General features: G+C 46.0%; 1 protein-coding gene across 2 annotated transcripts in view; it reads right to left on the bottom strand.

The window, feature by feature from the left end:
* The window catches only part of CPVL (carboxypeptidase vitellogenic like), a 108,391-nt gene extending 100,502 nt beyond the window's left edge, over positions 1 to 7,889 (bottom strand). The window contains exon 1 of one of the 2 annotated variants that reach the window (XM_036246895.1): positions 7,838 to 7,889. Coding sequence is in view for 1 of the 2 variants with exons in the window: in XM_036246894.1 (XP_036102787.1) it covers positions 7,691 to 7,700 (10 nt within the window). In the remaining variant the exon portion in view is untranslated. Of the gene's footprint in view, positions 1 to 7,690; positions 7,790 to 7,837 lie in introns of those variants that run through there. The other variant, XM_036246894.1, reaches the window with a different exon arrangement.
* Between the last annotated feature and the right edge of the window lie 4,672 nt (positions 7,890 to 12,561).

Below are 12,561 nucleotides of genomic sequence, written 5' to 3'. Positions count from 1 at the left end.
TCTGAATAATGGGCATCCTAGAAAAAGAAGGCAGCTACAATTCAGGGGAGGAAATTATTAAAGAACAATACAAACACATTTAGCAGATGTATGAACATGATTTGCAGAATGAAAGGGAGAATCCATTCCCAGATCAAGGGATGAAAAGACATAGAACAGCTTCCAGAAATAAACACTATCATAGCCGAGCTGGTGTGGCTCAGTGGTTGAGCGTCGAACCATGCACCAAGAGGTTGCAGGTTCGATTCCTGGTCAGGGCACATGCCCAGGTTGTGGGCATGATCTCCAATGCAGGAGGCGGCCAATCAATGTTCTTGTGCATCAATGTTTCCATCTCTATCTCCTTCTACCTTCTTCTCTCTCTAAAATCAATAAAGCAAAAATATTTGAAAAAAGAAAAAGACTATCGTAAACTGAGAAAGAGAGAAGAAGAAGGAAAAGAAAAAGAAGAAGGAAAGAGAGAGAGCAAACAAAAATAATCAAGAATGAAAATGACACTGGACTTTTCAGTAGAGGCAACAGCAACTAAAAGATACTGGGCTGTTGTGAAATGCCTTAAAAATTCTAAGAGGAAAATGACTTTCAAACTAGAATTGTACACTCAGCCAAACTATGAAACAAGTGTGAAGATAAGTTAAAGAAATGTTCATGTACACATCAGGATTTATAGATTGGTTTTCGTATACAACTTCTCAGAAAGCTAGTGGCCGATGTGTTCCACCAAATCGAGGAAGGAAAGACAAAAGGAGAAAGACGTGGCATCCCACCCACGGGAAACTAACAGAGGACAGATGTCCCAGGATAACAGCTCTGTCCGAAGGGCCACCAGAGCGGATTAGAGCAGTAAGACAGAGTGGTCCTTGGGGACGAACCTCAAGAAAAAAATTTGTGTAACTGCCTATCTCATGAGTTTTAATGAAAAATCATATCCATAGGGTACTATAGTTCTGTCAGCGGGCTGGACAGAAGTCCTGATAAGGACACTGAAAACTAAGCAATCCAAAAAGAGGCGATTATTAACTCAAAGAATATCAAGCCCTACAAGAAAGGCATTGCAATTAGAGTATACTGCTTAGCTCAGCAGTGAGAAATACCTCATGATAAAGTCAACACCAGGGATGGATTTAGCAACAACAACAACAAATTTTACAACCACTGGGTCAGGAAAGAAGGTAAGCAAGTTGAGACACAAGTTGTGTAAGAGTGTTAAATTCTCACTTTAATAGAAGTCAATCGAAAAATACCTCAAGTTGATAAAAAGTACAACCCTAAATCAAGAAAGAATTCAAGAAATCAAGAAATGGACTAGGCCGATTCCGTAGAAGTGTGGAGTTCAACACTAGGAGAAGGAGGCGAAGTGTGGGGAAGACACTTCAGAGAGGAGGGAAGCACGCAGAGCGGCAGAAAGGGGAATCAAATTTTTGTCTTGAAAACTGACAATGACTCTGATTTCTCACCCATGTGAATTATGTTGACAAAAATCAAAAGTAATTAAGACTAACCCCAAAAAGTAAAGTCACTGTCTTCTTCTCCAAACATGTCTCTACTTCTCTGTTTCGTCTTGATCTGAAACACTCTCAAGCAGCGAAGCTGGAAATGCCGGAGCGGTTGGCTTCTCTGCCTCTCTCCTGCTGCCTGTGCACAGCCGACCACTCACTGAATGTCCTGGATGGTTTTCAAATTTCCCCTCTCCCCTCGAACCCTACTCCTAGGTCTGAATCCAGGTCCTTGCCATTACTTGCCTGGGCTGGTGCAAATCTCCCTCCAAGCTACTATCTAACCCTGACCTTCACTCCTACTTGAATGACTTCCCCACTCTCCTCATTTGCTGTGGTCCGTCCATGGGTTGTATACTTTTTCCAACTCTGTTGCATGGCAATAGATGACCACTACATGGGTAAGATACAAGCAGAAAGCAGGGAGTGATAAAGAGCAGGCTGAATGAAGCCAGGGAAATAGTGGAGAGGAGATTGCAGAGAACGCTGCGGGTGTCCTCGATCTTCACCCTCCAGGGATGAGGAACTACTGAGGGCTTTGCATTTGTAAAGAATACAGTGGTCACAGGGTAGGGGTGGATTTCAACCAAAAAGACAGAAGGCGGGGAAACCACTTGCTAGGCTTTGTAATAATCTAGAATGAACAGGGCAGAGTGCATATAATTAGAAGGTAAAATGCGCAGGACCCTGTGATGAAATAGAATATGTTGAAATAGAACAGAATGTAGGATGACCCAAATCTGACTTAGATTCCTGAGCAGATAGTGGTATTATTAACTAAGATTTCCTACTACATGATTTTTGTCATGAAACCAATGCATTTGTGTGAGAGAGAGAGAGAGAGAGAGAGAGAGAGAGAGAGAGAGAGAGAAGAGACAGACAGACAGAGACAGGGAGAACCAGATCCCTGAGAAAGTGAAAATCAGCTTCCGTAGAACACTGACAATGTTTCTACACACCCACGGCCACACCGCTGCTGCCGAATGACGGACAGTCCTTTCTGCTGAGCAGTTACTGGTTTCCCACCAGCGTGCTCCCAGCCCTGCTTGTCCCCCCACATCCTGAACAAACACTGCTGAGATAGTCCATTGCTGAACTGTCTCGTCTAGTGACAGCAGCCCGTCCTGGGTCCTCCCTTCACTGACTCCTTTGACCCACTCAGCACAAGGCCGCACCTTTCCGAGTCCCCTTCCTAGGTCCCCAATCCTCTGGGTGCACGTCTTCCTTTCCTGCTAATGAAACTATCTCCGTCATTGCAAGTGTGTCCTGCTAGTCTTTCATCAGTGAGCTTTAGCATCCTCTTGAAAGGAGTCCTGAGACCAGGCAGAGAAGTTAGGGAGACCACAAAACAGAGAGAAGAGGCACTACATCCAGAGCATCCAGGCAGCTGAGAGCTCTCTACTATTCTGAAATAGCAAGAGAGCCTGTGCCACCGTCCCCAAGTGAAGACAACCCGCTCCCAAGCCACGTCAATTCTACAAACACTCCAATACCTAGAGGGAGAGGAAAAGGCATTATGTCCAGTTGATTTGTTGATTGCTAATAATACTTTTCATCAAGAAACCCAGGCAAGAAATTCTTTTCACTTTCAGAATTAGCTGTGACTGTCATTTTCCCATGTGTCAAATATCAAGTTTGCACCATGGGGTCCACTCAAGCCTGAGAAAGGGGTCGTCTTTAACTTTCCACATTTCTTGTTGCCTAACTTTGCCCCAGCAACAGTCGCGTGTCCAGGTGCTTGCAGACACAGGGGGCCCGCCATGCTCCCACACACAGCTCTCTCCTTTAACAGAACCCAATCCAGTAGAGATTTTCTGGGCATATACTGAACTGTGAGGTACTTTGCTAAACTCCGTGGAGCCAAAGATGAAAATGGTACAGTACTTGCTTCAAGGAGAAGAGAAAGAGGCACAAAACCCAGTGCTGCAGGCAGACTGGGGATGTGCTAGAATAAGGTACAAGAATCTCAGTTCTTTGAGCCATTACCAATCAGCACTGCGCTTATTCAAGTCCTCATGCGTGATGACCTCACTCCCAGTCCGAATCCCACTGCTCGCTGCGCAACTGGCCACCTACAACTTCAGGAAAGGAAAGGGAGCACAATCCTTACATCTCCCTGAGTCCGTTATAACCAGTTACAGAGCCAATACAATCTCGCTATAGGTCCCATATCCTATCCCACCCTCTCTCCAAAGTCTCACATGGAAGGAAAGTAAGGAGAAAGGAGAAAGTGACCTTAGGAATGTAAATCGGCAGGACAATGGGAAAAGCAGAAGAATGATGGAATAAAACACACATGCAAATTAAATCTAGAACTTTCTTCTAGTTCGCTCTAAGAGAACTCAGCAGAGGACTGAATGTGTGATCTTCAGGAAAACTGGTGAAGTGATTGTTCAACTCAGCCTTAGAGGTTGGCATTTCTGAGGGCTCTTTCTACAGAGTCCAAGATAAATAAGGTGGGGTCAGAGGGCAGACACCCCACCAATAATAAGAGCTGAATAACCAGCCAGACCAGAGGGGCCGCAAGAAGGAGCCCACGTGTGCCAACACCTCACACGATGCCTGCACAGGTCAGCAGGTGGGAAGGCAACGCGCCCAGTAAGAACAGCAGGAAGGGTTCAGACACAGCTCCAGACATTTCCAAGCTCGGTGCCGTTACACAAAGCACTTCTATTCCGAGTGGACACACACTACGTCTTATTGTTACAGGGATAGTCACGTGAGATGAAAAACATACATACATTAACTCATCCAGGTTCTGCAGAAAGACAAAGGGTAGCCCTGCCCTCACCCTCCAGCTGAGGCCTTGGCACAGACCCCGGCCGCAGAACAGGTGCATACAAATCTCGCTTCCCTGTTCTCGTCCGTGGTAAGCTAACACAGGAAAATGGGTGTACAGAGCTGAGCTGAATATTGACTTACAAATACTAACCCATGTACTAACGTATTCAAATGGGAAGGGAAGCGGGAGTTTGGGTTGCTAATATTTGGATAAAGGTCTGGTGACTGTGCTTGCAGAATGTGTCACACTTGAAGTTCGGTTTGGAAAATACGGCCACCATCAGGGTAGGTTGTTATGGTTCCCTGATTAAGTAGATATTGCCTAGTGAAAAGACAGATTCATTAAATAACCCAGCACCCAGTTATGTGGAAATGGTTTACATGGATAAAGCACTGTATGTTCTGAGTCCTAGATAAAAAAAAGTATTTCACTTTCCCCCTTCCTTCCCAGACTCTTTTTTTTTTTTATCCTCACCCGAGGACATTTTTTCATTCTTCATTCAGACAGAGTGGGAGGGAGGGAGAGAGAGGAAGAGAGGGAGAGAGAGGAAACATCGATGTGAAAGGGACACATCAAGTGGCTGCCACCCACACGACCCAAACAGGGCCGGGGACAAACTGCAACTGCGGTACGTACCCTTAGCAGGAAGCGAACCCGGGTCTCTCTGGACCACAGGCCGATGCTCTAACCGCTGAGCCAAAGCGGCCAAGGCCCTGCCCGGACTCTTATACCCGCTCCCCCCACACCCCTTTGCCCACCATGCCTCCTCTAGTGGGAGCAGGAAAGACTCCTCTCTACTGGTATGAATATGCATTTGGTTTGTGACTGCAATAACCCTGTAAACAGAACAGTCATTAAAATACTAACTGATAATAGGACACCTGTGTTTCCTGTTCCAAGAACTCTATACGTTCAGATTTCCCTCAAGGTTTCAGCCTTCTTTTCTCCATCTGAACATTCTCATTCAACCATCCCCAGATTGCTCGTCCAGAGAGCTGTTGGGTCCTGACCGTGCTGCTGGCTCTCCACTGTCGGCAGACACCTCCACACGAGTGCCCAGTTGGTCCCTCAAACCCACAGGAGTCTTATAACACGACATCATCATCCCCTTCGAACTTCCTCTTCTTCTGACTTCCCTATGCTTATTGGCACACTATCTTTGTAGACACTCAGGTTCTAAAACCAAGTCTTCATGTCAAATAAGCCACAAAGTCCCTCCCTTCTTCCTCTTTTCAATCTGTGCAATCCATTCTGTTCACAGTTTGACTGTTACTGGCCCCAGGTCATTTGCAAAACCTCCCAACTCATCTCCCAGACTTCAGTCCCCTCCACTCCAATTTAGCCTAACCAGAAAGAGCTTTCTAAAGCACAAGATACTCCACCTCCTTAAGTGCCTTCAATGGTTTCACACTGTAACCAAGATGAAATTTAAACTTTCTGCATAAAATTCAATGTCTTCTACACTGTGACTCCAGCATAACCTTTTAGACCAGTTTGTGATCCCTTCACAAACTCTATGTTCCAGCCAAATTAAATCCGTCCTGGTTCAACTTTACTCTGCTTTTTATGTCCTTATAGTTCAGTCCAGTTCGAGGCAAATAATTTGTAGGCACTCATCAGCACCAGTTGAATGAGAACAGGATTTAGGTGTGAATTGCACTATAAAGTTCTTTCAATTTTTCTGAATGTTTGGAAATGTTTATAATCAAACACTGGGGAAAATATTAGTTAAGTAAATGACATAATCTCTTGAGAGTTGGGTTATCTCCTCCTCAAAGAACCTGGGGAGCAACTTAGAGACAATGGGAATTATGTCTGAAAAAGCAAATTCTTACCATCTTATCTTTCCGATATCCTTGTGTCTCATCTCTAAACATTTTCTCTATATTCCGATTCTAGTGAGCAGCTATCTTCAAATCGCTCCAGCTATACATTGGCTCAAATGTTTATTTAGTTAAATATTTATTTAGGTTAAAGCAAAAAAAGAAAAGCATGTGGCTTCTAGCTCAAGGTGTACCTGGAGGTGTCTCTTTGGAGGAAGAGAAATATCAATAGTCTGGCTTCAGTTCATTTATGTTTAGGAGCATAAGTTTTTATCAAGAAAGCACCCGACTACTATCCTAAGAACTGAGTCTATTATTGCTTAAATCACTGAACTTGCAAATATACAGCATAAAAGTTCAAACTCCATTCCTGGTTTTGGCCAGGGAGGTACAGTCCTCAGCTTTCTGCCTCGCTTACTCCTCTCCCAAGTCAATACAGATATGGATGAGTCATTCTTCTAGAATAGCTTTCCTGATTATAAGACACTTCTCTATGTACATTCTTCTAAATGTTCTTGGTTCTCCATGAACACGCCACATCATTAAACCTCTGGAAATGTTAAACTAAAATAAACACGTTCACTCTTGTAAATGAACTATACTTCCTACAGGCATTACCTATTCACCTTGGGGGTTCGGGTGCTAATAAACAGGTAAGGGATGTTGTTCTCTGAGGCAGTAGCTACACTCTTCCTCAGTCATCGTCTTAGCTCTGGGGTGGCATTCAACAATTTGTTTTCCTTTGACAAATACTATGCTTCCCGGAACAAAAACACAATCATTAACAAAATAGGAAGAAAGAGGGAGAGAGAGAAAGAAACATTCAATGAGAGAGGACATGGATTGGCCCTCCTGCATGTCCCCCACTGGAAATCGGCCCACAACCTGGGCATGTGCCTTGGCGGGAATGCAACAGGAGACCACTTGGTGCCTGGGTGGATGCTCAACCACTGAGCCACCCGGGCAGGGCAAGGCTTAGGAAATTTAAATAATCTGTTCAAGGTCACCAACTAGCAAAAGGCAGAACTGGGATTTCAATCCGTAAATATGCCCAAACCCATTTTCCCCATGACACCAAGCTGACCTGAAAGGTACTGGGTGTGTCCATTTCACACAAGTCTGCACATCCACCGGCTCCTACGGAGGCCCCGCAAGGCCCCAAGCCGCCTGCAGGGAGCCGTCACCTGTCCGAGCCCTGGTTTCCTCCTGATCTTACACTCCGTTTCTGGGGTGCTCACCTTTCGCTCAAGCCAAGTCTCCTTTCGTGGGGCGCACTCAAACCAAAGGCATTTTCCGCTCTCACGTCTCCACAGCACCCCGCAATCAAAACATCCCAAAGGGCCGTGATGAGGGGGGAAGGGGATGGTGTTCCCTCCTCGCACCAAGACTAACAGGGGACCCCACTGCTTCATGCTTCCAGAGGGGCTCCCGGAGGAGGCGGCGACTCCGGATCTGGAAGAAACCCGGTGCGCCCGCCTGGGATCCTGCCAGGAGCCCTCGGGAGTGTCCCCTGGGCTGGGCACACCCAGAGCCGGGGGCCAAGCCGCCCCAGCACCCCAACCTAGCAACACTGAGCCGGCCAAGCCCACCTGACCCCATCTCGTTCCACCTCGATGTCTTCCGCCTGGGTGCTGAGGGCCCCGGAGACCACCCTCCCCGAGCTCGCTCCGCGTGTCCGGCCGCGCTGAGCACCCGCCCCGCGGCTGAAGCCGATCCCCGCGGACCGCGCAACTTACGCAGGGCAGCGGGCGCTCCCTCCCGCCGCGGGGCCCGCAGACCCGATCCCGCCATCCCGCCGCAGCAGCAGGCGACTGGGACAGCGCTTCCCCTCGCACCTCCGGGTCACCAGCGCCCCGCAGGACTCCAGCTCTGAGGGCTCCCTCAGCGACTCACGTGACCCAGACCGAGCGGGCCCAAGGTAGGCCCCCACCTCCCTCCCTGGCCGGGCCTCGCCCACTCAGCTGTCCCGTCTGGGAGCCGCTTATCTTGCAAAGAAACAGAGCGCTTGGCCCTGGTGCAGCTCCGTGCTTGTTCCTTTGTGCATTTGGGTGTTCTCTACTTTTTATTTATTTCTTTATTTTTTTATTGTTGAAAGTATTACAGATGTCCTCCCACCCTTTTTCCCCAGTGATCCTCTCCTCCCCTCTCGCACGCCCTCCTGCTTTTCCCAAAGCTGCTGTCTTACACCTGAACTTTTCTGAAACAGCCGGTGGGAGAAGGACCAGTACCATATGATTTCACTTACATGTGGACTCTAATGAACAAAATAAACTAACAACCAAAACAGAAAACAACCCATAGATTCAGAGAGAGGGGAGGAGGTTGGGGGTCTGGGTGCAAAAGGTGAAGGGATTAAGCAAAAAAAGAAAAGTCATAGACACAGACAACAGTAGGTGATTACCAGAGTCAGGGGGCTGGGGGAGGGAGAAGACCTTAGAGGGATAAATGGTGATGGAAGGAGACTTGTCTCGGGTGGTGAACACACAATACAGTGTACAGATGCTGTATTATAGAATTGTACACCTGAAACCTGTCTGATTTCTATTAACCAAGGTCACCCCAATATATTAAATTTTAAAAAAAAACAAAAAACCCTTTACAGTTAAAAAAAAAAAAAAAGCTGCTGTCTTAGAATGTCAACACTGTTTTGAAACTATTTCCCCCATAGGTGCCTGCTGGCAAGCCGCTGTTTGCATCTAGAAGCCGAGCCGTGTTGCGTCCCACTGTGTAACAAGCCCACGTGCAATCCTGGCGAGGCCACGTTCCAGTCACTGGATCTGAGACGACACTGAGTGCCGAGAGAGTGCCAAATGCTTCCTCTGCGTTATGCACAGGAGTCTTATAGCAACTTGATGTGTTATTGCTATAATTATCCCCATTTTGCAGGCAGGAAACTGAGATTGAGAGAGGTTAAGTATCCCATTCAGAGCTACATTTCTTGTAAGTGACTTGAGTACTTATTATTAATAATCATCACCGAGTGCTGGGCACTGAGCCAGACACTGAGGGAAGACAGAATTAAAAGGTAAGGAGATTGCAAGGAGATAAGACAATATACAAAATCCTTCCTGTGTCTGAATCCCCCAAATGCCCTGCGGTTCAGAGATGGCACAGTTATTTAGAAGCCCCCCATCTGGCTACTTGGCTTTAAATCCCGTCTCTGCTACTTAGCTTCTAGCTCTGATCCTTTTTTTTTTAAAGGTGATCAAAAAAAAAAAAAAAAAAAATCACCATGCTCCCATGCTCCTCTGCAGAGGTGGAATCTGTTTTCCCTCTCCTTAAATCAGGCCTGGTTTTGTGACTGGCTTTGACCATTAGAATGTGGACAAATGCCAGTTCCATCGCAGGAATCAAAAAACTTTGCAGCTTCTGCTTTGAGACTGCCGCCGTGTAAGTGCCATGCCAGAAAGCCAGGTTGGCGCTGGAGAGACAGGCTCCGTGCAGGAGGACTGAGGCCGCCCAGAGACAGCAGCGCCAGCTGGGAGACTGAGGGGGGAAGCCCTGGCCACCTCCCAGTTCGCGGCCCCTCCGCCCAGTGCAGCTGCCTGGGTGAGCCCAGGCGAAACCAGCAGCACAAAGGCCCAGCCAACCCACCAATCAGGGAAAAAACCAATCACTGTTGTTTTAAGTCACTTGGTTTGTTCCACCTCTAAGGCTACTTTAGCACTGACTTTGTGACCTGGAACAAATTGCTCAATATCACTGAGTCTCAGTTTTCTAAGTACCTACTTTATTGGGTTGTGATGAGGACTGAATGAGAAGCTACACACCAATCACCTGGCCTGGAGTTCGTGCAGCCACCGCTATTTGTATTGTACATAATCCCACTGATACCTTTATGGAGAAAAATGTGTTGGTGGGGAAAGTATTTCCCTTTACGACCAACATCAGCCCACTGGTGTTAAACTATCAAATAAACTAGGTTCCACCTTGCTACACTGACAAATATAGCTTCATTATGACCTGAAAAACCAAGTTCAAATTCCTGGATGATCTGCGCCTAAACGGAATGGTGCAGGAGAGCTGATTTCCAGCCCTGGTCTGCAGCCACCTCCTCTTTTCCCATAAGCTCCAGCCCCAAAGGGGGAGCTCAGTCCTCCTTCCGAGAAGCAGCCGCGGCCCTGGCCACCTCTTGGGCCTGGGAATGTGCACATCAGTTGCAGTGTTGTCTGCCATGGGAGTACAGATGCTGCAGACACCTGGTGTGCAGGCCCTTGAAGGAGGCCCAGTGCCATCTGCAGAGGCAGTCTGGGGACCCTGGGTTCTCAAACAAGGTTCAGGGAGGTGTGGATTTAGGGGCAGGGGGAACAATGGATGCAGCCCCATTGGGGAGGAACACAGCCATCAAGGGCCAGAAGGGTGCCTTCTGAAATGTGGGCCTTGGGCAATGGCCCCTTTGGCCTACGTACAAGGACAGTTACTGGCCAAGGATTACCTGCACCCAAATTGAAGCCACTGTAATGAAAAACAAACTGAATTTTACAGTACATGTAAAATGAATCATACTTTAGTGTACCTATTCAAAGACAGGGTATTGCAAAATTCTTACTGAACTTTTCACAACTGCAGAGGTATAAATGCTGCAACTTACAAAAACACATCATTTGAAAGTTTAAATGTAGTTTACACTTATTTAGTGTTGTGAATTTTGAGTAACACGTTTTTTTTTAATCCTCACCCAAGGACATTTTTGCATTTATGTTCAGATAGAGAGGGGAGGGAGAGATGAAGGAAGAGAGAGAGAGAGAAACATCGATGTGAGAGAGACACATCGAGTGGCTGCCACCCACACAACCCCAACCGGGGCTGGGGACAAACTGCAACCAAGGTATGTGCCCTTAGCAGGAACCGAACCCGGGATTCTCCGGTCTGCGGGCCAACGCTCTAACCGCTGATCCAAACTGGCCAGAGCGAGTAACACATTTTTTAATGTAATTTTTTAATTTTAGTTCCCAAGTGAAAAATGGCATATGTTGACTAAAAGGAAAAAAAAAATTACAACTACATTTGTTCAAATAATTAAAACTTAGAGTCAAAAGAAGTATGCTTTCAAATGACAGTTTTGAAAGTTTGTAGCATTTATACTTTTGAAGTAATTAAAGCTTAAAACTGCACTAACATTCCTGGGACACCCAAATGTGTGCACAGCTCACCTTTATTTCAATGTTTAATGTTAGAAGCCTTTGGGGACTGTGTTTAGAAGTTTGGTGATGTTTTTGTGACCAGAAAAAGGCTGTAAGAACTTAATGCTTCTATATACCAATTAGCCTATGGTGAAATTGGTTTTGTTTTACTTCATTTCTCTTAAAGTCACAGTTTCCAAGAACCTATAGGCAACATTAAGTGAGGACTTAGTGTAGTTGGGATAAAAACCGTATTTCTGCCCTGGCCAGTTTGGCTCAGCGGTTAGAGCGTCGGCCTGCGGTCCGGAGAGACCTGGGTTCGGTTTCCGCTAAGGGCATGTACTTCGGTTGCAGTTTGTTCCCGGCCCTGGTTGGTCGTGCGGGTGGCAGCCACTCGATGTGTCCCTTCATGTCGATGTTTCTCTCTCTCTCTCTCCCTTCCTCTCTCTCCCTCCAACTCTATCTGTACAAAAAATGGAAAAATATCCTCGGGTGAGGATAAAAAAAAACTGTATTTCTTACTATGAGATGTGGTCAAAATAGCTTGAATGCTACTACACTGGAAGTCTTTTAAATTTTTCAAATACGATAGATATATTGCTTATTTTTCTTTTCATGAGCATAATACATGATTATAGAAATATGAGGATGTACAAGATGATCGGATAAAAACCCCATGTGACTCCTCAGAGATCACCAAATGATGTATTTCTGTCTAATCTTTTATCTGTACAAACATGTGTTACAAACACAATTGGAATCATATTATATGGAATTATTTATTCTGCTTTTAGCAGTTAGCATTATCTCCCAATTATTTTCACACGTTATTAATTCAAAACCGTAATTTTAACGGCTGCATAATGTTTAATCATAGGAATGTATTATAATTTATTCAACCATTTTCCAACATCTGATCATTTGGGTTGCTTCCAATTTTTCCTTATTAATTCACTAAGAAATAGTCTCATATAAAAATTATGTGTATCTGATTAGTCCCTTGGGAAAGGAACATCTGGAAAGCAGGATTACTGAGTCAGGGGGTCTTTGGAAGTTTATCTAGGTTCAAAGACGAGAACTCTGTTGGTCAAGTGTTTTACTTCACAGGGTGCAGCACTGCAGGGTGGGGTGCAGGCGGTGCCTGTGGGGGGGGCCAAGTTGCTAAAGTAAAAACAATTCCTGCAAAAGGTGCTAAGGGCTTGGCTCAAGTATGTGGTAGGCCCTCTGTTGGTTTCTAGATGTGCCCTAACGAATTATCACAAACTGGGTGGTTTAAAACAACAGAAATTTCTTCTTTCACAGCCGTGGAAAGTCTGAAATCAAGGTGTTGGCAGGGC

The sequence above is a fragment of the Molossus molossus genome, unplaced genomic scaffold, assembly GCF_014108415.1.
Source record: "Molossus molossus isolate mMolMol1 unplaced genomic scaffold, mMolMol1.p scaffold_m16_p_7, whole genome shotgun sequence".
Taxonomy (NCBI): Eukaryota; Metazoa; Chordata; class Mammalia; order Chiroptera; family Molossidae; genus Molossus; species Molossus molossus.
Note: the sequence above shows the minus strand (reverse complement) of the source record. Positions and strands in the feature narration are given on the sequence as shown.